The sequence below is a fragment of the Callospermophilus lateralis genome, chromosome 2, assembly GCF_048772815.1.
Source record: "Callospermophilus lateralis isolate mCalLat2 chromosome 2, mCalLat2.hap1, whole genome shotgun sequence".
NCBI classification, from domain to species: Eukaryota; Metazoa; Chordata; class Mammalia; order Rodentia; family Sciuridae; genus Callospermophilus; species Callospermophilus lateralis.
This window is the reverse complement of record NC_135306.1, coordinates 10,224,795-10,250,076: the sequence shown is the minus strand read 5'-3', so window position 1 is coordinate 10,250,076 and position 25,282 is coordinate 10,224,795. Positions and strand designations below refer to the sequence as shown.

The window sequence follows — 25,282 nt, the reverse complement described above, 5'->3', positions numbered from 1 at the left end:
TCAAGTCTGCTTGGCCTGCAGCATCTCGATGAGCAGGTTGTTGCGGGGCATCTCGTTGCCCAGGTGCTTATGGTACAGGTACTCCTTGGCCTGCATGCTCAGGGCCCGCACCTCCACCAGGCACAGCAGCAACTGCTGGAACTTGTCCCCGCAGTGTGGGTAGTGGCACAGGGTGTAGTCGAGCAGGGCAGCGTTGGCCTTCTCCTGAGCGTCCTTCACCAGGCTGTGGTTGTTCAGGAACTTCACATCTGCAAAGGGAGGAGCGCAGTCACCCTCCGGCCGTCCCCGCAGACACATCACTGGCACCAACACACCTTCCCTGTGACCCACCAAGTCATGCGCATCAACGTGGCTGACCAACACCACCATCCTCATCAATCACCCAACTACATCCCTGTGTTTGTCACCAGTGTGGCCGATGCCACCATCAACAAGCCACAGTCACTGTCACCAACATCGATGCCTCTGTCATTGCCCTGATGGTCAGGATGGGTGTCGATCATCATCAAGACCTTCACCGATCGCTCCCGGGCATCCCTGGGCGTGTTATTTAAACCACTCCATTCCCTCATCTATAAAATGAGGGTGACAATGGAACCTGCCAGACTTTGAGAATTTGAGGCGTTGACTTGGGGGAAATGCCTAGGAGAACAGTCACTGGCACAAAGGTCACTGGGTGACCTCCATATCATGGCCAGAGTCGATACCATCACCATAACTGGCACCATCCCGTGGTTAACATCATCATGTCACCTTCATCCCATTGCCATTGACATCAGCATCACCACACTGCCACTCACCACTGTCACCTCACTGCCACCGTGACCAGAGAGGAGCACTGTGAGTGGAAGGACCCATCTCACAGCTGTGAGGCATGAAAACTGGAAGCCCCTTCCAGAGAACCACAGGCATGCTGTGGGTTTACCCTGTGACCACGAAAGAGGTCAGCAGCCCAAAGAAGGTCTCCTACGGGGCCTTGGGGACATGATGTTCACCACAGCAGTATTTATGGTGGCCAGGAGGTGGCCAGGATGCCGCATGCCAGCCTCACAGGCGAGTAGTATGGGGCACACAGAACCCAGAGCCCAGGGACCGATCTTTAAGAGCATAGAGAGGAAAACAAGGAATGGAGTGGAAGGTCCAGGGGGTCCAGAGGGTGACGCCGTTTACATCAGTCAAAGATGGTGCTGGGGACGTGGCGCAGCGGTCGAACACCTGCCCAGCACACTCGAGGCCCTGGTTTCCTTCCACAATACACAACAACAGGTTCGAACAACATGATCTGCCCTGGACATGAAGGCTGGTTCCCCGCGGAGTGAGAGGGACAGCATGCGTGGAGGTTCACTCGTGTATCCCTCCACTTGAGTCACAGGCATATGTCTCTGGAGTGAGGCAGACGAGGGTTCAAACCGAGCCACCATGTTGGAGCAGTGACCCTCCCTTGAAACGCCTTCCTCCTCTCTGAAGGAGCCGTGCCCACCTTGCAGAGGGGTGGGGGAGGCCTGGGAAGGTGTCTTGTGCCCAGGTCCCTCGCCATGGCTCACAGGCCCCTCCACTCCTGGGTAGCATTTCCAGCTGAATCTGCCCTGTCCAGGGGTTCAAGGTTACCAGGAATCCCCGGGATCAGTCCCCAGTCCTCAAATCCTAGCCTGGCCTCCCCTGGGATGTGGCTTCCAGTGGCTCAGAAAATGACCCTCCATCCACTTCCCCGCCCATCACCCCAGCCCTGCTGCTGTGGGGGTGGCCAGCCAGGTGGCATGTGCAGCCCTGGGCCCTCTAATCCCTTTAACACCTGCCGCGCCAGGAGAGCTGGACGCTCCTGGCAACCCTGATCCTGGGCCGCCCCCGGTGCGCTTGCCAAGGCCTATGTTGTCCAAAGTTGGATTTAGGGAAACCTGAGCTGGGCCTGGGTCATATGGCAGGATTTGACAGGCCACCATCCTCCATCCCTACCCTGTCCCTCATCTTCCCTCACTAAGCAAGCCAGGGTTCTTTTCTCCCTCCATTCCCAGGACCACTGTTGGCCCACAAGGCACCTTTGTATCAATTAGAAAGAAGTCGGCCCTTGTCCATAGAGATGGAGCTAGATTTCAGACCCCCAGTCCTACCCGGCCTCTGTGCCCTTGTGCAGTGAATGACCTGCCCAACTGTACAGAATAGCCTGCACCCTAACCTGGCTGCTCCAGGCCCATCCAAAGGTCATGAGAATTCACTCCACTTAGCTGGCCTCCTGGAAGCAGGTGTGTTAGTTTCATCCCTGTCCTAACCTCTTTCAATCCCAGTTCTGTCCCCATCTGCCTTCACTCCCACCATCCCCACAGCTGGGCAAGTCTGACACAGTCTTCTGCCAATTCACAGTAGTAGGTTGGGATTTCAGAGAAGGATAGGGACCAGCTCAAAGCCACACAGCAGTGAAAGCAGTAAAGGGGCCTAGACGAAAGAGCTGGGGCTGGGAGGACAGGCTAGCATGCTGCAGTGGGGATGGGGTGGGAGGGGCCCGGGAGAACCAGGGCCTGGGCTTTACAGGGATTTACTGTTCTCAGCAACACCAAGCCGGGACTGCAGGGGGTGGGTGCAGAACAAGGACAGGTTTCAGGGACAGCCCCTTGCAGCAGTTCTCTGGTCTCTTGGCTCTCAGTAGGCTGAGACCTCGTATCCCCATAAGGTCAGCTATAAGGGATAGGGGGCACCGTCCTTAATGGCTACAGTCCAAGAGTCTGGATCCAGTGTCCTGGGCACCTAGCCAACACCTTGCGCCAACCTGGGTAATTCTCAGGGAAGGGCACCCCAAGACCAGAACCTGCATCAAAACCCAGGTCTCTGATTCTGACGCCCAAGCCTCCTGCTGCGAGGGCTGGGTCCGCCTGGACACTGGGTCCTGGGGAACTGGACATACCTCATGTTCCATCCAACTAGGACTCCACCCAAGCCCTGCTGTCCGGGGTCCCAGGTTTCCCCCAAAGAGGCTGCTCTGGGCTCGAGGACTTGGATAGTCACCCACCTCTCCAGCTCCCCAGAGTCCCCAGTTTCTAAAAAGTTTGTGGTGAAGACTCTAAGGTACCTGACAGAATCAGTGTCCCATGATGAGCTCTCACCCTTCTAACCTTAGACACAAGCAGGAGACAAACAAGTCTGCAGATGTCTCCCTAATGTGTCAGGGGTTCAAAGCCTAGCCCTACAGCCAGCTGGGTGACCTTGGACAAGTCACTTCCCCTCTCTGAACCTCAGTTTCTTGTCATCTGCAAAATGGGGGCAAACTGATCTCTGCCCCGTGGAGCTCCAAGACCAGACCTCTCCTGTGTGTCTGGCCCAGGGCCCTGAGCCTGACAGAGTGGAAGTGACCAAGCTGGAGACAGATCTGTGTCCCTATCCCTGTCCTGCTCAGCTCCCAGCAGTCCTGGAGGTGGGAGGTGGGAGGCAGGAGGGGGCTGGGAGATGGCACCCCCACCTCAGAGAGCAGCCTGCTAGCTCTGCGAGCTCTGGGGCCCCCAGGAGCTCAGAAAAGCCCCCTTTTCACGGTTTAATTGAATATTTGAATAATCCTTTCATTCCAGTGAGGCATAAAGAATGTTGTCCCAATAGCGGTGACTCAGGCAGGCGCCCCCGCGCACAATGGCCCCTCGAGTGGGGCTGCTATTCAGGCCGCCTTTTGTTGGCTCGGAGCAGTGGGTAAATTGCAAACGCTTAAGGGAATGCTGCTGCCGCCGCCTCAATGGAAATCAGGAAATCGAATGTTAGGTCAATCCATTAAGCTTCGATTAAGTCCTCGGCAGAACAATGCCCGCCGGGCCCATCTTCATAAACACTGCGATTGCCAGGAGAGAGGCACTAATTTTAATTAAACCTCCTTACCTGCCTCTGAGCCCGCCCGAGACAGCTATTTAGACGCCAAATGGCACCCTTCTGCAGAGGCAGGCGAGAAGGAGGCGCTGAGGACCGGCGGTGGGGTGGGTGGTGGGGGGACGTGCCTCACAAGAGTTCAGGCTACCCAGCCCCGGGAGGTGCTGCGGAGGGTGACGCCCTGCATGCCAGCTGGGAGCCTCCAGAAAAGTGACAGTCCCTCTCTGGCTCCCTTGTGCCCAGCTCTGGTCTGGATGGAATCATAGTCGGAGCCCTCTGTTTCAGACTCGGGGGTCCAAGTCGCCCCAGCCCCAGATCTCACCTCTTGCAGGGATCTGGGCTGCCCACCTGCCATCCTTTCCCCTGCCGCTGTTGAAGGGCTTTGGTGAAATGCAAGTTTGATCCTGTTAGTTGCAGGTATAACCCAACCCAAGGGACCTGGCCTGATGCTCAAGGCCCTGCAGGGCTCAGCCCCTGTCCTCTGCCACAGCCTCTTCGCCCCTGCCCAGCCCCCTAGGCCACAGGGTCCCTTCAGGATTCCTCGTAACCCTCGGGGGGCTGTTCCTTCGGTGGGGGATCCTCCAGCCCTGCTTGCTTCCTTTCACCCATCACACTCCTACTCCTACCGCAAGGCCCCGTCTCAGACACGCCTCACCCGAGAAGGCTTCAGTGATGCCCCCCTCCGTGGAGTCAGCCCAACCCCCAGTTCTTTCTCCACCTGGAACCTGCTCTCCAAAGGCCTCGTGGCCCTGTGGTCTCCTCCCATTGCTCTCCTGCAGGTCCAGGTCCCAGAGCCACCCCCTTCCCCCTCACAGCCAGCTCCTAAGCCCGGTCCTCGTCTCTGTGCCCAAAGAGAGTAAGGCCCTGGGCCAGACACACAGATGAAGATGAAGCCTGTGACCTGGGCATCCGCTTCATTCATCTGCTCATTCACTAAGAAGGAGGATTATAAAAGCAATCCGAGTCGCACAGGGGTCACGCCTGTCATCCCAGCCTTGCGGGAGGCTGAGGCACAAGTTTTGAGGCCACCCTCAGCAATTTAGTGAGACCCTGTCTCAAAATAAGAAATAAAAAGAACTTGGGACGAAGCTCAGTTGTAAAGCACCCCTGGGTTCAACCCCCAGTACCATTAACATAAAATAAAATAAAAATAAAACACGACACCGGCCCATGCCTCTGAGGGGCAGGCCCAGTGCCGAGCACCTTGGGAAATTCTCTCATGACTTCCTGCAGCAAGACAGGGTAGTGGTGGTGGGCATTTCACAGATGAGGAAATAGAGGCTCAGAGCAGAGAACGACTTGATCAAGGGCATAAAACTGGAGGGACCTGAGTGAAACCCAGCTGGTCCCTCCCTACCACCCTCCCCTGACCACTGCTCACGGACACACACGCCTGCTCATGCTCACAGGTCCCCGGCCCCTCCAGCCTCCTGCTGAGTCCCTCAGGCCTCAGCCGCCTCTGGAGGACAGGATGGAGGAGGTGCCCCAGAACAGAGGGGTGGGCTCTGCTTGCTCTCTTCCCTACACCCTTATACCTCTGGCTCTCTTCCCTACGCCCCATGGAAGGAGGAGTTCTGGATTGACCACAGGGGGTGGCCAGAGCTGTGCTGGGCCAGGCAGCCACCCAAGGCTTTGGTGGGAAGCAGGGTTGGGGGCTCTTTAGGGGACACTCAAGGAAAGATGGAGTCCCAAGGAGTCTGGTGCAAGAGCCCCCTCTTCTAGCCTTCCCCCAGAACTCTCTCCATGGCCCCTTGATGGCAGTCGGGTCAAGAACTATCACCCAGACCGTCACAGATTCTGGGCTACAATCCTATGTGCCAAGCATGACGTACCCCTCCGAGTCCCTCACGTGTTCCAGATCTCCCTTCACTCCCCAATCTCACACCAGCTCCTCATGCCACACGACACCTGAAAACCCAGCCACACACCCGAGCGTGCAGTCTGCATGTGCAAACTCACACCCACGCACCGCACTCCTGCCTGTCCGCAGCCCACATTACACGGACCCCCAGCCACACTGTGCCAGTTTTCAGAGCCCTGCAGCAGCTCTCAATGACAAGGTGGTGAGGAGGACGCCCCTGGAGGCAGAGGTAAGACGGAGTGTCCCCCCAGCTGGAGCCAGCCTGGCTAGGCCCCCAAAGCTCCTCTAAGGACTTCCCAGTGTGGGTCCTAGGTGGCTGTGGCTGCTCAGGCTTCCGCCCTTCCCGAGGACTGTCCTGTAGCCACCCTGCAGAGCCCTGACTGGCTGCCTGAGAGGGAACCTCTCAGAGAAACCCACCGGCCGCCAGCCTGTAGGGCCAGTCAGGAGACCCGGCCCACTGCCCTCCACGCCTTCCCACCTCCTAATCGACTCCCTTCTTCTCCTCTGCTCTCCAGCGCCTCCCCCTCCCCCTCCCTCGGGTATGTTATAGACACCCTGTGGCTCTATGGCCAACTTCCCCAGCCAGCCCTCATCCCATGTCAGCTCCTCTGCTATGAGACCCATCTACCCAAAACATCCCCCAAGTCCCTGCTCAAATGTCCCTCTTGCAGGCATAGCCCTTGCTCCCATCTCCCTGTCACCGCCCTAACTGCAGGGCTGCAGGGTTCTCCCACTGGGGGTGGGGGGGCTCCTGAGGCAAGGACACCTCCATGCGCATGTCACTGGCTGCAGGGAAGGCACTGGTGACGGTTTGCTGGGAGCTGGGAGGCTAGAGGGAGCTTGGAGACTGGAGCGGCCCAGTCTGGGCTGTGGTCAGAGGCGACCAGCTCCCCACTTTCCTCACCATCTGAGTGCTTGTCGCGATCCGCCTGGCTTCACATTTCACTGATCATGAGAAGCTTTTTGGCTCTTTCCTAGAGAAGGCCAGTTCTGCTAAGCAGGGACTTGGGGATCCTCTTGGCTCAATGTCCTAACCCTAGGCCTTGCGCAGGGCCGATGCTCAGCAAATACTTGTAGAATGAAGGAATGAGTGAGAGGGGGGTCTGGGACCCAGAGAGTCAGAGGCAGAATGTGAGCCCCTGTGGACCAGGGAATTAAGGCCCCAGAATGGAAGCCGGGAGTAGAAGCTGGAACTCCCACAGCATGTTTGCAGGTGGGGACGGACACATACCAAGGGCGGTCAGCCAGGAGTCGCCACATTCTACAAAGGGTCCTTGTCCCATGAAGGGCAAGAATTGGACACTGTCTTGACCTTTGATACTTTCACAGAGAGACAGGTCCAGCAGGGCAGTGCCCATTCCCAGTGCCAACCACTGGCCAGGTGCCCTATACTGAGTATAGGACCCCAAGACCCAATGGTGGCCTCTGTGGCTACAGCGGGGGCCCCTGGAGTTGCTCTGCCCACTCACCCCCCACCACCGCCCTCCACGGCCAAAGCACCCTGCCACTCACCGAGGCTGAGGAGGATGAGGAACTTGAGGCACACAAACTCCTGGCGGTCCAGCTGCAGTGCATGCAGCTGTAGCACCAGCTCTTGCGCCCGCAGCACCAGGCCATGGAGCAGGGAGCCCGCCTGGGCAGCCACTGTGGTCAGCTCCACCTGGGGGGGTCGAGAGGGCAGGTCAGGGGCCTTCAGAGGGGATGGGCCCAGGACATTGGTTGTGGGGCCTGGGTCAAGCAGCCTTCCTGGGAACCCAGGAGCCCTCCCAGGTCCACCAATGTCAAGGACCCACCCTTCCCAGTTCTCCTCAACCTGCTGGGCCTGGAGTCCAGGCACCCATGGCCTGCCTTTGATGGCAGCAGGGCAGACACCAGGAAGTGGGTGCCACAGGGGAACTAAAGGGTCCTTCATACACAAAGAGCTGCTGCTTGGCCCAGTGGTGCGAATGGATTCCGTGCTTCTGTCTGAAGCTGTGGACGCGTGCACATGTCCACCCGTATGCTCACACAAGCTCAGCTCACAGTCACACGCAGACACCTTCACAGGGCGGCCACCAGCTTCACGAAGTGGAGGCAACACTCACTTGCACACACACTCACACATGCCCTTGGAGGGACACTCACAGTAACCCACAGCTGCGTGTTTGAGCACACTCACGTGGTAAGAGGCAGAAACAGACGCCCACATGCTTCTGCATGGGATTTGCACAATTAAACACAGGAGGGTGCACACATACGCAGGACACTCCTGTGACCACAGAGACTTTGGCCCACATACTCACACTCACGTCTCAAACTCCCTCCACCTGCACCCACAGGGGCCCTAAAGTTACCCCTTAGGACGGACATCCCTGTCCCCTCCCCCCAGTGGCCTGAGACACCAGGGTGACAAGTGAAAATGAGGACAGAGGTCCTGAGGGGAGGGGGTGAGGAGCAGGACCTCAGTCTCTGTCCCCACCTGTGTTACCCATTAGGCCACTGCTCAGCCCGTGTCCCCACCTGGGGAGTCCTCCTACCACCCGGCTGTACCCAGGGCATCAATCTCCTGTCGCCTCTCCCTCCTGCCCTCTCTTTCCCCTGCTCCTCCTGGGCTCTTCCTCCTCGGCCCCCCCACTCTGAGCCAGGTGGCTGCCCCCACCTCCTCCACCCTTTTCCCCCTCCCCTGCCTCCTGGGGTCAGCGCCTCCCTCCTCAGCTCTGTCTTCAGGAGCCTCTGAGCTCCACTTTCCACCCTCTTGTCCCATCTCCCTGCTCTAAGCGGCCAGAGCCCGACTCTGGGCTCCCTGCGGCCTCTGGCCCACGTATTCACTCCATCCCTCATTCCTTTATTTGGGATCCGGAGTCTGCAAGGTCTCGCCCTCTTATGGCTGGCTCCCAGCAACCCCTCTAGCCTCATCTCTTACCTCCTCCCACCCTGCAGGCCCCCAACAGCACTTTTGGACCCCCTCTCAGATCCTGTGCCCTGCTGTCCCCCCACCTGTGTGGGAGTGGAGACAGACCCCCCATCGCCTCTCACTATTCAATCAATTCTGATTTTTTAAAAATTTATTCTTGAGAGACCCAGTGCCACTGTCCCTTCCTCCAAAGGCCTCCTCTGATCGTCCCACATCCTCTAATCTTGTCCCCCAGAGCAAGGCTCCCAGAGGCTGACTTCTTACAAGGCCAGGGACAGGGCTGGCCACAGAGAGGCCTGGCCAGGGGATGTCCCCCAAAACGAGGGAAAGGGATGGAATTCAGGGTGTCCAGAGCTCAGAATTCTGAAAGCAGGGTCCGTCACCTCCTGGCCGGTGACCAGCAGGATGCTGCCCTCCTTGCCGTATTGGACCTGGCGGTAGATGTGGTCGAACACCAGCAGCTCACTCCAGCAGTTCTGCAGCAGTGTCATCTGGTCAGCCACCTGCAAGGAAGAGCCGCGTGGGTGTCTGGGGTCCTGCTGGGGTCTAGTTAGGGACCTTCCTCTCACCCTTCTCCCCCAACTCTCAGTTCAGAGAATGATCTAGATGTGTGACCTGAAAAAGTGACCACCTCTCTGTGTCCTGCCTGCCCTTCCCTCTACTGCATCAAGTGTGGCCAAGGTCTAACAATGACAGGGTCCAACAGAAATGCTTGGGGCTTGGTTGCGCCAGGCTTCAGGCCCCAGTCCTGCCTCTCACACATAGTAGGACCTAATGCAAGTTCCAAGACCTTTCTGTACTTTGGTTTTCTTTCTTTTTTGTTTTTCTGGGGACCAGGGATTGAACCCAGGGGCACTTAACCATTGAACCACACCCTAGCCCATTTTTTATATTTTAGTTAGAGACAGGGTCTCGCTGAGTTGCTTAGGGCCTTCATAAATTGCTGAGGCTGGCTTTGAACTCTCGATCCTCCTGCCTCAGCCTCCTGAGCCTCTGGGATTACAGGCACATGCTTGGTTTTCTAATCTGTAAAGTGGTCAAGGTACTTAGAAGCTGGTCTGACACGTATTAAACACTCAGTAGATGTCAGGGACAAATGTCCATGGAGGCGCTCTGTGAAGACACCACTCATCTGAACAGTGTGCCCATATGGCCTGCTGTCAACTCTGGCAGCTACAACTGCTCTCAAAGAGCCAAGAGGAAGAAACAGAGGGCTTCTCCTGGGACTTTTGCAGAGCTTTCAAACCCAGAAGAGGAAAAGTGTTGGCCAGGCCTGGAGACAGATCGGGGAGAGGGCAGGCAGACGGCAACATCTGCAGTAGGAACAGAAGATTCTGAACACCTAGGTGGCAACAGGCACTGAGACCGGACAACCCAGGCTTTGGTCCCTCTCTGCATCCACAGCTCCCTCCTGGGACCATCTCTATAGTGAACACAAGCCATGATGATTACCAGTCCCTGCGCTGGGGTCCCACGGCCCTTCGAGGTTGGTGCAGTTGCTACTAGCTTCATGGAGAGACCAAACAGCACAGTGACTTGCCCAAGGTCAGTAACTTGCCCAAGGTCACCCAGCTCTGTCTGGTTCCAGATCCATGCTCTTCACTACTGGAGTGGGACAAGACCTGACCCTGCTCCCTTGCCATCTAGGGGTTCATGGTCTCTTGTCAACTTCTTACTTTCTCCATGAAGCCCTTCTCAATCCCTCCTCCTTCCCCAGTGCCCTCCCACCCTCTGGACATAGAATGTGCAACATCTTATGGCTCATGCTCTGCCTTCCCTGATGCCATGAGGCGCGGGAAGGCAGGCCTGGTGTCCAGCTCAGCTCTGGGCCCCTCCAGGAGGCCTCAGGGAGCAGCTGATAGAACTCTGCCAGACACCTACCCCTCCCGCAAGGAGCCAGGGAGCCCTGGCAAACAACTCTCTCTTCTTGGGGTAGAAGTCCCTCCTACCTCTGTCACCTCCTCTCCATCCCTGAGGCCTCTGTCCTCAGGTAAACAGGGGGAGAAAGGAGAAGGTAGAACAAGAGGAAAGTGAGGAACTGGACACACAAACGAGGTCTCTTCTCGCACCCGCCTCCCCAGTGGGAGAAGAGAAGAAAGGACCTGGTCTGTGCAGGTCTGTCCTGCTCTGGGCCACCGCCTCCCTTCCTCACCTCATCTCTGGGCCAAGCGCCCACTCTCTCCCTCCTCCCAGAGTTTCATCACCATCAGAGCAGAGCCCTAGGTGACCTGGGATTGGTCCCACCAGCCATTAGATGGCAGGGGACACTTCTCCTTCCCTCTCCCCTGGAAGTGGCTGGCCTGTGGATCCGGGTAGGAGCCTTGCCATCAATTTCCAAGAAGAAAGCAAAGCTTAGGGAGGACTCACCATCAGGATCAATCGGCCCTGCCCCAGTGACATCCTGCAGAGAAACAAGCAGGCTTGCCCGAGGTGATGCGTGGGCAGTGAGGCTCTGCCCAGTTGGCCCTACTGGGTCCATCTTCAGGGGCTCTGGGAACTTCTGCCTCAGGCCCAGGTGGGAGAAGTCTGCCCAGGGGTCACACTGGTGTCAGGCAAGGAGCTCCTGAGCCCACTGAGGGTGACCCAGACGGAGGCCATGCAGGGCTGTGCTCTGCCCCCACTCATTGTGAGTCCCTAAGAGCAGACACCCTTGTGCCCAGATTGAATGAAGGGGGGGGCGTGGAAGAGAAGAGATAAGGGGGGAATTAGAAGATAAGCAGGCCAAGCTCCAGGGAGAAAGCAAAGGGGTCACAGTGACCTGGCTGGCCCAGATCCGGGAGCAGACTCCAGACCTCGGACCCCAGGGTGGGGGCAGCCCTGCCGAGGGGCCCAGCTGGGAGACGGCAGAGATCAGCTCTCTGATGCCTGCACTCCATGCCCCCGCCCCACTACGCGTCCTCTCTCGTCCTCGCTTACTGCTTTATGAAATGGGAGAAATAATCTTCCCCCTTCAGTTACAGAAAAACCTATGAACACAGCATGGGTCGCAAGGGGTTGTGTGAACCCACTGTCAACTCCCCCAAGGATGCCACTCAAGCTGGGCTCCCACTTACCCCTCGACCAAGCATTTTCCTGCCAGACTTCCACTTCTTCACTCAGATGGACCAATGGACACACAAAGACACCCAATTCCCAAATGCTCCCCACACGATGAGCACACATAGACACACCTGCACACGGGCACACACACCTCTGTATTTAAAAGAAAACTAGCCGGGTGCGGTGGTGCACAGTCTGTAATCCCGGCAGCTCAGGAGGCTGAGGCAGGGGGATCGCAAGTTCAAAGCCAGCCTGAGCAAAAGCGAGGTGCTAAGCAACTCAGTGAGATCTTGTCTCTAAATAAAATACAAAATAGGGCTGGGGATGTGGCCCAGTGGTCGGGTACCTCTGAGTTCAACCCCTGGTACCCCGAAAACAAAAAATAAAAACTTGGGCTGGGGATGTGGCTCAAGCAGTAGCGCGCTCGCCTGGCATGCGTGTGGCCCGGGTTGGATCCTCAGCACCACGTACAGACAAAGATGTTGTGTCCACCAATAACTAGAAAATAAATATTAAAAAATTCTCTCTCTCTCTCTCTCTCTCTCTCTCTTTAAAAAATAAAAAAAAAAATAAAAATAAAAATAAATAAATAAATAAATAAATAATAAAAACTTGAGTGAAGCTCCATAAAAAAGCAGGTGGCCAAGAGCCTCACTCAGTCAAGGAGGGCTGGTGTCCCCTTTCCAGAGGTTTCTTCCTAAACTCAAGATCCCTCCTCCCCTACCCCCTAACCTCCCTTCCGCCCTGGGTACAAGGACATTTGCAGGCCCAGCCTCAGAGTCCCTTACCAGCCTAGCCCATCCATGGGCTTACCAGCCACCCACCCCTCCTGCTCTGGGCAGCCACAAATCTTCCCAGAGCCTTGACACCTTGCAGCCTGCTCTGGAGAAGGGCTATTTATGGGTGCCGGCTGACCTCTCCCCCAGTGGGCCTCCCTCTGGAGCCCCCTGGGGTCTGATCGGTCTGGCAGCCGAAGGCCAGCAGGCTCGGTAATTCTCGGGTGGCTGACATGCCCCAGGCTGGCCTGGCGCGCTCCAGGCCAAGTGGTCGGTGGGCCATCGTTTGTCAGCCGAGGACTGACAAGAGTTACTGCAGCTTAAATGAAACCATATATCTGGGCAATTAAATCTGTTGCCAATGGGGGCCTCGGAGCTGGACGTCAAGGGTGAACTGGTGTCAAGATGGGTCATTAGGCATCGTGGTTCCCCTCCCTCTCCCCCGTTCCTGTCTTTGCACCCTTGCAGCCTATCCCTCACCGTAACTGTCCAGGGCTGACTGCCTGGCTCCGGACCTGCCCCCACTGCACAGCGGGGAACGGTGAGTCCCTGCTGCCTTGCAGGTAAGAAGCTGCTTTACAAGCCCTGAGCAAGTCTGTAAAGACAGTGCTCAGAGGAGCGTGCATTCAGCATCTCTTACTCTGCTCCTCCTGGCCAGGCCTGGAGACTACCTGCAAGTGGGCAGTCAATGGTGCAGTGCAGAGAGCAGAAAGGAAGGGCGCTGGGGAGCCCAATGACTGGGTTTCCTGAGCTCCAGGCCCTGTGTTGAGGTCTTCACCTACCTGGGCTCACTAAACCCCTATAACCACCCTCCCAGGTCGCTATTACCCATATCCCTCTCCTTTATAAATGAGGAAACTGAGGCCCAGAGAAGCAGAACTGCACAGCTTGGTAGTAAGCCCCCCCCCCCGAGCCTGGTCTCTGGTCTTCACTTCTGTGCCACTGTCAGCTCCAACATGCTATGCTTGGGCAAGGTGGGAAAATGGAGACAGAGGGACAGCCAATCAAGTGGGAAAGGGGACAGAGGAGGGAAAATCCTAGAGGGCACCTGGGATCGTACATACCTGGGCCCCTAGCATCCCTGATGGTTCAGCTAAGACCCCAGGCTTTCCCCTGAGAAGCTGACTGGTCATCTGCATGGAGTCTTGGCTCTGGGTAGGAGCCCCTCCCTGGATGTGGGGCCCCAGCCAGTCCTGGCTGTCCATCATCTGCTGCCCAAGGGCCCACTCCTGGGTCGGGCTCTGCCGATGCTGCCAGCCCACTTCATGGGGTCACCTGGAATGCCCGGATGTCCTCACACTTTTACGGACTTTCCCCTGGGCTATTCCCATTTCTTGAACGTCCTTAGCATTCTCTGACTTCTTTCTGGAAACCTCTGACTTCCTCAGATGTAGCCATCTTCTCTCTCACTAGACCTGGGCACTCTGGGCACCCTGTATTGGTATTATCTATGTGCATTTCTGTCTCTTCCTCTAGCCTGGCAACTTTCTGGTCCAACTCATTTCAATGTCCCCAACATCCATGATGCCCCAAAGCCATCCCTGGATGGCTCCGTTCCAGAGCCCCTCTTCTGTCTGCTAAGATGTGTTGAATGGTGAATCAAAGGGATACTAGGGCCATTCAGCACTCTTCTGCTTTTCTGCCCACTCACCCCTGGGTTCCACAAACAGACACCACCCAGGGCCCACTGGAGCAGTGGGAAAGAATTTGATGTGGCAAACTAGAGGTTCTCCAAGGGCTGGGCTAGTGCTTATCTGCAAGGCTCCTTTACAGAGGTGGTGACTGTGGGCCATATTCCTGGGCTCAATATAGAGATTCTGGGAAGGGGAAGCAGGAAGATTTGGGCCATAGAGAAGCTAGAGCAGGAAAAAACACTCAGCAAAGCTGGGACAAAGGCCCTTCCCATCCTGCGTGAAGCCCCGGGAGAGTAGGAAAGCGGCCAGAGGAAGTGCCCTGCCCCTGGATTCAGGCTGGGAATGCTCTGCTGCTCCTCCCTCTGCACAGGGGCTTATGGGAAGTCTGCAGGGGAAGCCAGCAACCAACCCCAGAGTCCTGGGTCCTCATCCCCCAGGGCCTCCAGCCAGGAGCAGAAAGCAGGTGGGAGTATCCCTGCATAAGGTCAGCTCAGAGAGGCCAGTAGAGGGGACTGGTGAGAAGCCCATCCCATGGTAGACCCACTGCATGTCCCAGACCTTGACCATGACAGGCCCTCCACAATAGAAGCAGGAATCACCACCACAAATTCTTGACTCCCAGATCCCCCTAGGCCCCTAATGCCATGATGCTCCAGAGGCTCTGAGTCCCCATGCCCCACCTTATTCCCATTCCTTGCCAGCCAGAGCAGGCAGTGCCCCCAGCCCATCCGGCCACATCTCCTGGAGGAAGCCCAGGCCTGAGTGGCGTCAGCATTGACAATGCTGCTCAAGGCTGCAGTGGCCCCAGCAGGGAGGGCAAAGGCTCTGCTGTTTATAACCAACCTCAGAACAGCTAGGGGGCTGACTTGGGAAGGCTGTACCCAGACCAGGGAGAAAGGGACCTTGGCTAGGGTTTCAGGGTCTCTGGGGAAGCCTCAGAGGGAGCCAGGGCATTGGAGGGGCAACTCCCAAGCCTCAGGCCATTCACACCCCTAGGCAAAGTGACTGGGAAGTTCTTCCCTATACCTGGCCTCAGTTTTCCTGCTGCTTTTCTGTTTACTTTAGCTTAGTAAAGAAAGAAGCCCTTGAGGTAAAAGGAAGCTGCTTCATCTGGCAAGATCACTGACAGGCCCTGGGATCCCCCACCCAGTTCCTTCTGCAGGCATACAAACACACAGACACACAGAAACACGGAACCAACAGTCGTAAGTGAGAGGTGCAGGGGCAATGAGACCTTTCATCTTATTTAGGGTGGAGGAGGGCCCACAGGTATCCAAAACTCAGACACTAAGAGCCCATCCATGGCATATGCAACTGGTGGGGATTGGTAGCCTCCCTGAATGGGATGACAGGACGGGCTGGACCCCCTCCTGGCATTGGCCTGGGGGACATAAGAGGACCCAGTTAGTCTTTTGAGGGAGTCCAAGGCTTCAGAGAAAGTAGGAAATGCCTCCAGAAAACCCAGACTGGGAGAGAAACAGCCTCAGACTGAAGAAGCTGGAAAAACACAGAGGAGCAGAGAGACCACAGGCCTGGGGGTAAAGGGGGACATTAGGATGAGACAGAGACTGTGAGAGACAGAGACTTAGAAAACAAGGCCAGGGAGAGGAGGGAGTGAGCAGGGGTGAGGAACACTCAGGAGGATGTGGTAGCCCAGAAAAGCTCCTTAATGTCCCCAGGGGAACCTCCATGTCCTAACACTGCCTAAAACCAGTGGGCAGGATGGACCACTCAGAGGGCCACCAGGACAGAGGTCCAGGCAGCCTGGAGGCCACACCAGAGCCAGGGCCAGCGGTGGAGGAGGCACTCACCTCCAGCTCCTTGAACACCATACATCTGCGAGCCCAGTCCACGATGGAGATGAAGGTCTGGTCAGCCATCCTGCACAGGAGGCCGAAGGGTGCTGGCTGGTCGGGGCGGCCTTTGGCAGGTTCCTGCAGGCAACCTACGATGCGTGCCCGCACCTGGTCCTCATCGGGCTCCAGCTGCAGCAGCTGTAGGATGAGCTCAGGCACACTGGGCCCTCCAGAGAAGGGCTCTGGGTAGCCATAGGGCGGCCCAGGCTGCGGGGGACTGGCATAGGGTTCTGGATACTCAGACTTAATGGCACGGCCAGGGAAGGCAGGGTAGAGGTAGCCGGCCAGTGGCCCATGGGTGCTGGGCATGGCCATGGGCAGTGCTGAGGCTCCAAAGTCGCCCAGTGGCCCAGTGGGTGGACCAGAGGCCAGGCCCTTAGGCTCAGGCGCGTGCAGGCTGGGGGTCAGCATGTAGTCCGGTGGGGGAGGGGGTGGCGGAGGCACCCCCATTGGGGGGCCTGTCTCCAGCTTGAAGCCATTGGCCCGAATCTGTGCCTTCTTCTGCTGCTTCAGGGCCCGGTCCCGCTTGTACATGGGCCCAAACTTGTTCCGGCCGCCCCGCATACGGTCAGCGCGCACGGCTGTGGGCAGGGGCAGAGGGTCAGGCTCCCCCCTCCACGCCACCTTCTATGCTGCTCTATCTTGAGCTCACTGTGTCCTTCCCCTGCCCAACAGCCTTTCATGACTTCCACAGGGGAAGACAATCATCTTAGCCTGGCATTCAAGGTCCTGCTCAATTTTCCAGGTTATCCCTCAGGGGATCAAGTGTCCCTTCCACTCCACCTTACTCACCTCAGCAGACACTGCTGCTTGACACTTTTCCCTCAGCCTCCACCCCGCCCCCACATCTTTAATAGTCCTTCTTCCTCAAAGCCTTTTCTTTCTCTTGTGCTTGCCAAACACCCAGCCTCAATGTCACCACCTCCAAGAAGTGTTCCTAGATTTGCCCAGGCAACTCTCCTGTCCTTGGCCCCACAGTCCCACCCCTGGCCCACTCTTATCATGCTGAGTGTACCATGCCATATGCCCTACACTGGGAGGTCCTGGGGACTCAGCTCTTAGTCTCTTGGTTCAGATACCCAGTGCTGGGCCTGACAGGGAGACAGTGATAGGAAGGGGACCCTGTGAGTCTTCCTCACAGCTGGATGCCCAGTATGGACTAAATCCCAGACTCTTTGAACCCCAGTGGCAAGATGACTTGGGTTTCCCCTACTGACTTTGAATGTGAAGGCGGGTTTAGGGATTGCTGGCTCTGTGATAGAGGCAGGGACCTCTCTTGCTAACCAGATGTTCCTCTGTCTAGCCAAGAATGTGTCACCAGCCAGACTCAACAGGTGCATCTCTGCAGCTGGAGTGTGGCCCCCGCCCCTGCTTAGACAGGACCCCAGTCCAGGCTCTAGGAGAAGGAAGAGATCAGGAGACAGAGGGCAGTGCTCAGCAGGGATGGAACCTCCCAGACATACATCTTCCTGCCATACTTTCAGGCAGGCTGCCCTGTGGGCTTCGGCTGCCAGCAACAACCAGCTATTCTGGCCCCTCAGGACTTGGAGCTTGGGACAGGGCAGGGTATTCCCTCCCCCAGCCCCGCAGCTAGGAGCTGTAGGACATGTGGTCTGCAGCTCTCAGAGCCTCTGGGGGTGGGAGCTTCTCCTTGTTCAGAAACTTCAGCCAACAGCTGCTGGCTGGGCGCATAGCCCAGCTGGGGCCATGGGGTGGAAGCTACTCGTGTCCACCCTTGGGTCTCTCCTTCTGGGACATCTTTTTTCCTCTCTGGACTGCAATGGGGGTAGGGGTGGGGGCAGAAGAGTCCTGCGTCCTCTGGGGAAATTGTTACCTACTCCTCAGCCCTCTCAGGGCTGGCTAGGAACACGACAGGAAGGAATCTCACCTGCTGGAGTGAAAAAACCCAGTGATCCCTGGGTGGTGGTGGATAAATAAAAGGAGAAGGCATAAGAATAAAATAACAATAGTAATAATAGCTAACCTGTGAGTATTTACTGTGTACCAGGCACCTTAGACTTTCTGTAACTTCTCTCAAACCTCACACTAACTCAGGGAGGGAGGGAGGCACTACTATTAATCCCATTTTAAAGTTGGGGAATCTGTAGATCACAGAAGTTAAGGAATTTAACCCAGTGCCTGTAAGTGGTGTCACTGGGACTCGAACCTGACAAGAGCATTGAAAGCCTTGACTCTAGCTGGGGTGGGGGCTGGAGCTTCTTCAGGGGGAGAAGCACTGCTGGGGCTCTGTCTATGCTGGGGACCCTGGGCTGCCGAAAGGGCGTCTCCCTGGAGTTGAGTTTAACGCAACCCTGGCTGGTTCTGCATGAACTCCCTCCCCCAGGACTTAAGCCCAACCCCCGCCTGTCCCCTCACTCCCTTGAAGAGACCAGGCCCTAAGTCAGGCTAGGGGCCAATCACCTGGCCCCTAAAACTTCGAGAAGGCCAATGATGTCCTCTCTTCAGCTACCTTTCCCAGCCCCACCCTCTGCTCCCTCGGGCGGTCAGAAGTCAGGGGTCGGAGTCCCGCGGGGCGCGCACCTTCCAGGCGCATCCCCACCGTCAGGCACTTCTGGAAGCGGCAGAAGGGACAGCGCTTGCGCTGCGTCTTGTCGATCTTGCAGCTCTGGCTCTCGGTGCACGTGTAGTGCTTGTTGTTCTGCACAGTGCGCTTGAAGAAGCCCTGAAAGAGAGGGGAGTCAGCGTGGGAGCGATGGACCCTCTGCCCAGAGCGCGCGCCGGCCTCCGCCGCGCCCTACACACCCTTGCCGCCCGCCTGCAGATCTCACCGCTCACGCGCTCACCTTGCAGCTCTCGCACGTGAGCAGCCCGTAGTGGTATCCGGACACCTTGTCCCCACACACTGGGCACAGCTCATCCAGGTCCTCGTCGTACGAATAGTCCATGCCCGCGGCGTCGGCCTGAGGAGAGAGGAGAGGGTCACCACGGGCCGACGGCGAGGGGCTGCGGCTGGTCTGGCCAGGCGGATCTCGCACCCCGCGGCGGCCGCACCCACAGCGCCCGCTGCGGTACCCCTGGCCGCGTCCAGGTGAAGGGGGCGGCGGCAGGACCCACTGCAGCGCTCAGGTGGCCGCGCAGCATGGGCCCAGCCCGAGTGTGGGTCCCGCGCTCCCGCCGCGCGGCTCCTCCCGCGCCGCCGTTGCCGCGCCCGATCCCGGACCCTCGGATTCGATGCGCTTCGATCCGGATTCGTTTGTCTGAGAACAAAACCCCGATTCTGAGAAAAGGAGACAGGCTCCGGCGCGGGTGAAACAGGAGCCAGAGAGCCCGGGCAGAGTGGGGCGGGCGGCCTGGGTGTGCTGGGAACCCGACAGAGACGAAGGAGGCAGAGACAGTCTGGGAGAGACAGAGAGACCCGCCGGAACGAGCGCGATACCCCGACCGACGCTGCTCACGGAGAGAGAACCCGGGCGACGGGGACACACCGATGCCGAGTCAGGAAAAAACCTAGGGAGACGAGATAGATAGATGATAGATGGATGGAAGGATGGATGGATGGATAACGAAACAGACCGAATCACAGACACCGAGAGAGAGAGAGGCCCAGAGACAACCCGGGAGAAACACATGCACAGTCGGAGAGACAGTGATAGACAAGAGACAGACCGAGAGATGAGAGACACCGGGGGAGACGGGGCAGAGAGAGTGACAGAGACGCGGAGAGAAAACCTGGGGAGACGGAGGCGCCCAGCAGGAGGGTCGGGGACTTGGAGACGCGCCGGAACCCGGAGCCGAGCTCCGAGGCGTGGCCCCGCAGAGTCGGACCGCCAGGGGCCCGCGTCCAGAGGTGCGGAAAACCACGGCGCCAGGGACGGAGAGCCCGAAAGCGCTGAGCTGCCCGGGACTGCGGGCCAGGGGAGACAAAGCCCGTGGCAGCGACGGCAACCAGAGGCGCGGCTTGCGCGGCCGAGACCGAGTCGTCGGACGGAGAGACGGCGAAGAGGGCGCGGTGGAGACCGCCGGCGCCGGGCGCGGAGACCTCGGGCGGAGGTCCCGTAGGCTCCGAGAGGCCGGGCCGGAGATGGGGGCGACCTCGGGCGGAGAGTCAGAGTCCCAAAGAGGGAGCGCGACGGCGGCCGGCGCCCACCTCGCGGCTCCTGCGAGCAGCGCTCCGCGTCCAGCCCGCGCGGAGACCCGCACCTCCCGGCCGCGCCGCCGCCGGCGATGAGCCGCACCCGGGCGCAGCGCCGCCCGCCCGCGATGACGGCCGCTCCGGCCGGGGGCGGGGAGGCGGGGGCGCGGGGCTGGCTGCGCTGGGCCTCGGCGCTCCCCCCACCGCCTCCCCGCCCCCGCCGCCTCCGGGGCCGCTCGAGGCGCACCTGGGACCCGGGCCCCTCTGCCGCCACTGCGCGCTGCGCGAACCCGCCGCGCTGGGCCAGGGGCCGGGCGCTCTATATGGGCGCGTGCGGTATCCGGGGGCGGAGGCCCGGCGCGCGTCCTCCCCCCAGCCCGGCCTGCGCCCTGCCCTCCCCCCAGCTTGCTCGCGGCTTCACCCTCATCCTCTCGGCCCCCCATCCCCAGCCAGGCCCCCAGAAGCTCGCGGGCTACAAGAGAACGGCGGAGCCCCAGCGCCCCAGAATCCAGACAGGTGTTGAGCGCTGAGGTGCCTCCGGCGGTGGGAGGAGGCGAGCTCCGGTTTGCAAGTCCAGCTTAGTCGTGGCCAGGGCCAAGCTGGGGACGCTGGTGGTTCTGCAGCTTGGAAGTGGGTAAGGGCGAGCTTGGGAGCCTGTGGCCAAGGCATTAGTTCAAGGCTAGAAACCTTCTGGTGTTTGCCCTGCCACATTTCCTCACTTGGGCGGTAAGTAACCTTCTTCAGTCCTCAGTTTCCTCATCTGTGAAGTGGGATGATGACGGGTCTTCCTGGAGGGTGATTGTAAGGATGAACCGAAATGCAGCTGGCGAAGCACAAGCCCGGCATGGCGGTGTCTCTCTACAACGCCCAGCGGGAGACCTGGGGCAATCCCCTTCTCTGTGAACCTCAGTTTGCCGGCAGGAAATGGGAATCTTGGGAATGCACTTCTGCGAGATTCCAAGGTCTGGTGAGCACTCAGAGCCTCCAAGGGCGCGGGGGCTGGGAGAGCGGAGCTGGAGGTGGGCGACAGGCACCTCCAAACCCCTCGGAGCTCTAGCCCAGGCAGAGGGCGGAGGAAGAGAGCTGGAAGCCTGGGGACAAAGGGAGCCCTGGCGGGATGGGCAGAGCAATTGCTCAGGGTTGGGGAACTCCACGGGGCCACTCCCGTTATCAGGTGAAGAAACTGAAGCAGGAGGGAGAAAGAGGCCTGCACGAAGCCTGCCCCTGGCCCCTCTGGCACCTGGGGTCTGAGGCTGGGGACCCTGAGGCCAGAAAGCTGCAGCTTCAAGCGAGGAATACCGCAATTTGCATTGGCAGAGATGCTACCGACCAAAAAGTTTCAGGGCCACTAAGGCGGCCTCAGGTTCCTGCAGGAGCTGGCGCCATGGTCCTGAGAGCCTAGGCCTGAAACCCAGGCAGACCACCCCTCGCCTCGCTCACCCCGCAGAGTGAGGAGCAGAGTCACTTCATTCATCTGAGCCTCAGTTTCTTGGGAAAGCCCGGCCCTCCAGATGGAGTGCTGTAGTTTCCATCAGATTCCATGGACATATCTTGGTGCGGAGGGAGGAGAGAGAGCCAGAGACGAGTTAGTGGTAGATCCCCACCCTGAGCCCCTGAGAAACTGCAGTCTGTGTCGGGCCTGGAGGCCGGAGGTGCGGGTTGGGGGGGCTTTTCTGCCTCTGAACAACCTCCACTCAGAGAGGAGCCCTCTGCCCTCTGGCAGAGGAACCCACCAGGCTGCAGGGAGTGGAGGGGAGTGGGGGATGGGCTCCTCAGGGGTAGTGGGCTTCTCTGGGGTAGAGCCACCTGGGCTGTTGAGGAAGGCCCAGCAGCATAGCCCAGTCTGGGCTGGGGGCCTGTGGGGTGGGAGACTGGGCTCTGAGCCAGCCCTCCCCTTCTGCCTCCATCTCAGCCCCCCTCCCCCTGGGCTCTACTACCTCAGGCTGGGAGCCGGTGGCTCACTGCACCCACCCTGCCCCTGCCCCATGTAGGAACTCACAGCCTGTTACCCACCTACCCAGGAAAGCAAAGCAGACCCTGTGCCAGCCACAGAACCTGGACTGACAAATAAACACTGGAGACAGACTCACACATACACAGAGGCTCAGAGACCTCCATAGAGACCACACAGACGCCCAGACAGGAGACCCATAGACCCAAGACAGGCCCAGAGACCTCACAAGACTCTCAGACTGCTAGGCTCCCACCAACACACCGATGTGAACACCCGGTCAACACTAGATAGCGGGACACCCACAGACCCCACAGCGCTTGTCGCCATAGGCCTGGCTCCTCCCATCAGCGGCCCAGGGAAAAAGAGAGGGGATCTTACTGAGGGGGGGAGGTCTAGAGAGACCTCTAGCCCCTTTCCCACCCAGAGAAGTGAGCACTGGTCACTCCACAGAGCAAGTTGTGGCCGGCCTGGGCCACAGGGAGGCACTGAGGAGGGAGGCTGGCCATTAGAGGCCTGGGCCCAGGCCCTCACTTACGGAGCGGAAGAAGAGTTCTCAAGCCGGATGAGGGTGGACAGTGGGCACCAGGGTCGGGGGGAGGCTCTGGAAGCCCAGGTGAGGCAGTGGTGACGGTGGGCACGCAGGAACTCCTTCACACCACTGCGGGCGGCGGGCGGTCGGCAAGCTGGCCCTGTCCGTTCGTCCTCCTCCTCCTCCCCGCCCTGGGGGGGGCCACCAGAGGCCCAATTGGTCTCTGCCCCCACGTGACTCTGCAGGCCTCCTCTCTCCTCCTTTGTTGGTGTTTCTCTTCATTTAGGTCTATTTTTTTCTCTTCTCCTAAAAGAAAAAAAAATACCCCTATCTATCTGGGGGCCGCGGGTGGGGGTGGAGGCCAAGGTACTCTAGAGGCCTTGGCCAGCTGGCCGTTCCAGGCCGCTGTGGGAGCCCAGAGGCAGGGACCCCACGTAAGCGGGTAGGCAGCCCGCTTGTTAGTGACTGGGTGGGAGTGGGATCTGATTTATGAGCTCCTTCCCCACCCTGCCTGCAGCCTGGCCTCTCTCCCCTTGAATGGCTTCCTCTCTGGGTCCTGGCCTGGCGCGGTCCAGCTTGGTCCAGACATGGGAGCAGAGTCAGCATGAGCCAGTGTCAGGTAGAGGCATGGACCACTTGACCAGGTAGATAGACAAGATAGACCAGGTGGGCAGCAGCTCCGGTCTGGTCTTTACTCTTCTAGAAGATGGAGGAAGGAAGGCGGGGCTGGAAGGCAAGCAGAGGAGCTGACTGAACACCTTTCAGTTTGATGTCACCCCTAAATGTTCTCATCTACCGAGAGCCATGGGTATTCCCAGTCAAAAGCTGGGGAGACTGAGGTGGGACTGAGACTGCTATTGGGGGCAAGTGACCCCAGGATGGTCTGGTTTGATAACTAGGCTAGAACAGGGCAGAGTAGGGGGAAGGCCAGGCCTCCCCATACAGCCTGGATGTCCCTGTCTAGTCTCCCGGCCCAGGCAGGACCTGTACTGTCCTGGTCCTGTCAGGCCCAGATTGCTGGGCCCTGCACCTGTCCCAGATATGACACGTTCTTCTGTGCATTCCTCCTTCATCTCAGGATGACGGCATGCTCCAGGGGTCAGGCATCTTTGCAGGCACAGGTCACAGTTAAGAACAGGGACGTTGGGCTGGGGATGTGGCTCAAGCGGTAGCGCGCTCGCCTGGCATGCGTGCGGCCCGGGTTCGATCCTCAGCACCACGTACAAACAAAGATGTTGTGTCCGTCGATAACTAAAAAATAAATATTAAAAAGAACAGGGACGAAGCCTCTATCCTCAGAGGATTTACCTTCTAGCCACTGTTCCGGTGGGTGGGGAGGGGCGCAGGGCACCTCAGGGCATGAACTCCCTCCATGCCCCTTCCATCTTCATTTGGAGAAATGGGCAAATCATGCCAGGTACCTCTCTTACCTGGCTTGGGATGAGGGGGATTTTTCTGGAGCCAACTATATTTAAAACTGAGTGTGTCTTTTTCTTATTATGCCTGTCATTAAAAAAAAATGTGAATACATAATTTTAATGACAGTCATAACTTATTCTGAGTACATATATTCTAATTCTACCTACATCATAACTGATTCCTTAACATGCTTGACCACATGACTTTTTCACCATAAATGTTCTTACAGGAGATACTTCCCTTGCCTATGTCTGGAACCTAAAACTAATCCTCCATTTTACTTTATTTCATTTCATTTTATTCCTAATTTTATTTTTAATTATTTTCCTATTTCAATGCAATGATTTTGTTTTTTTGTTTTGTTTTGTTTTTGTTTTTGTTTTTGTTTTTTGAGTACTGGGGATTGAATTTAGGGCCACTCAACCACCAAGCCACATCCCCAGCCCTATTTTGCATTTTATTTAGAGACAGGATCTCTGAGTTGCTTAGTGATCTTTCTGCCTCCACCTCCCAAGCCACTTTGGGGATTATTCCCAGGAGCACCTCCTCCCTCCCTCCCTCCTCCTCCTCCTCCTCCTCCTCCTCCTCCTTTTTTTTTTTTTTTTTTAGTACCAGGGATTGAACCCAGGGGCATGTTATCAGGGAGCCACATCCCCAGCCCTTTTTATCTTTTTTTTTTTTTTTTTAATTTTGAGACAGGGTCTCACTAGGTTATTTATATCCTCACTAAATTGCTGATACTGGCTTTGAACCTGCGATCCTCTTGCCTCAGCCTCCAGAACTGTTGTGATCACAGGTGTGCACTACTGTTCCCAGCCCTGCCTTCTTGACAGGACAAATGTGGTCTTTTAATGCTGGGATAATATGGAAAGAACCAGCCTTGCTTTGCCATCGTGTCGTGTCGTGGTGAGTCCTTGAGCTCCAAGAAGGGGAATTGGTAGCAAACTCTGGATTAAATCCCAGTTCTGTCACTTTCTGGCTGTGTAACCTGGGACCAGTCATCTCCTTTCTGTGCCTCATGTGTTCCTTGCACAATGGGGACAAAATGAGACAGCATGTGTAACCTACTCAGTGGCTGTCTGGTCTGTCATGTGTGCTCAGTAAATTCCAGAAAAACACAAACAAACAACTAGCTGAAGGCCTGGCTGCTCTGCCCTTAGAGGCCTTTTCTGTGTTGAGTCTGCCATTGCAACATTCCCACAAACATCGCTTGCCCTTCTGATGGGGTGACTCACTCAGCAGGGGGATCCCTCAAGGAAGGGCCTGATCTACCTCTGGGTCTGGAGCAGCCAGCCCAGGGCAGCATGGGCTAGCTCTTGTTGAATGACTGCTGCCCTCACCAAAGGCCTGCATGCTTGATGTAGGTATAGGGCTCTATGACCTCCATG

General features: G+C 57.7%; 1 protein-coding gene across 1 annotated transcript; it reads right to left on the bottom strand.

Annotated features, from left to right (window-relative positions):
* Nr5a1 (nuclear receptor subfamily 5 group A member 1) lies at positions 1 to 22,556 on the bottom strand. Its single transcript, XM_076843111.1, has 7 exons — positions 22,482 to 22,556; positions 18,704 to 18,820; positions 18,441 to 18,582; positions 15,855 to 16,480; positions 8,978 to 9,097; positions 7,214 to 7,361; positions 1 to 248 (listed from the first exon to the last, which is right to left on the bottom strand). The coding sequence occupies exons 2-7, from the start codon at positions 18,803 to 18,805 to the stop codon at positions 1 to 3; spliced, it is 1,386 nt and encodes a 461-aa protein (XP_076699226.1). The 5' UTR covers positions 18,806 to 18,820; positions 22,482 to 22,556.
* Between the last annotated feature and the right edge of the window lie 2,726 nt (positions 22,557 to 25,282).

What these genes read in the sequence shown, in the direction of transcription:
- Nr5a1 (XM_076843111.1), bottom strand. Translation starts at nt 18,805, where the DNA reads ATGGACTATTCGTACGACGAGGACCTGGATGAGCTGTGCCCAGTGTGT. An exon ending in TCACGTGCGAGAGCTGCAAG is followed by an intron (nt 18,583 to 18,703) that starts GTGAGCGCGTGA and finishes CCTCTCTTTCAG; the next exon opens with GGCTTCTTCAAGCGCACTGT. An exon ending in CCTCATCCTCCTCAGCCTCG is followed by an intron (nt 249 to 7,213) that starts GTGAGTGGCAGG and finishes CTCCCTTTGCAG; the next exon opens with ATGTGAAGTTCCTGAACAAC.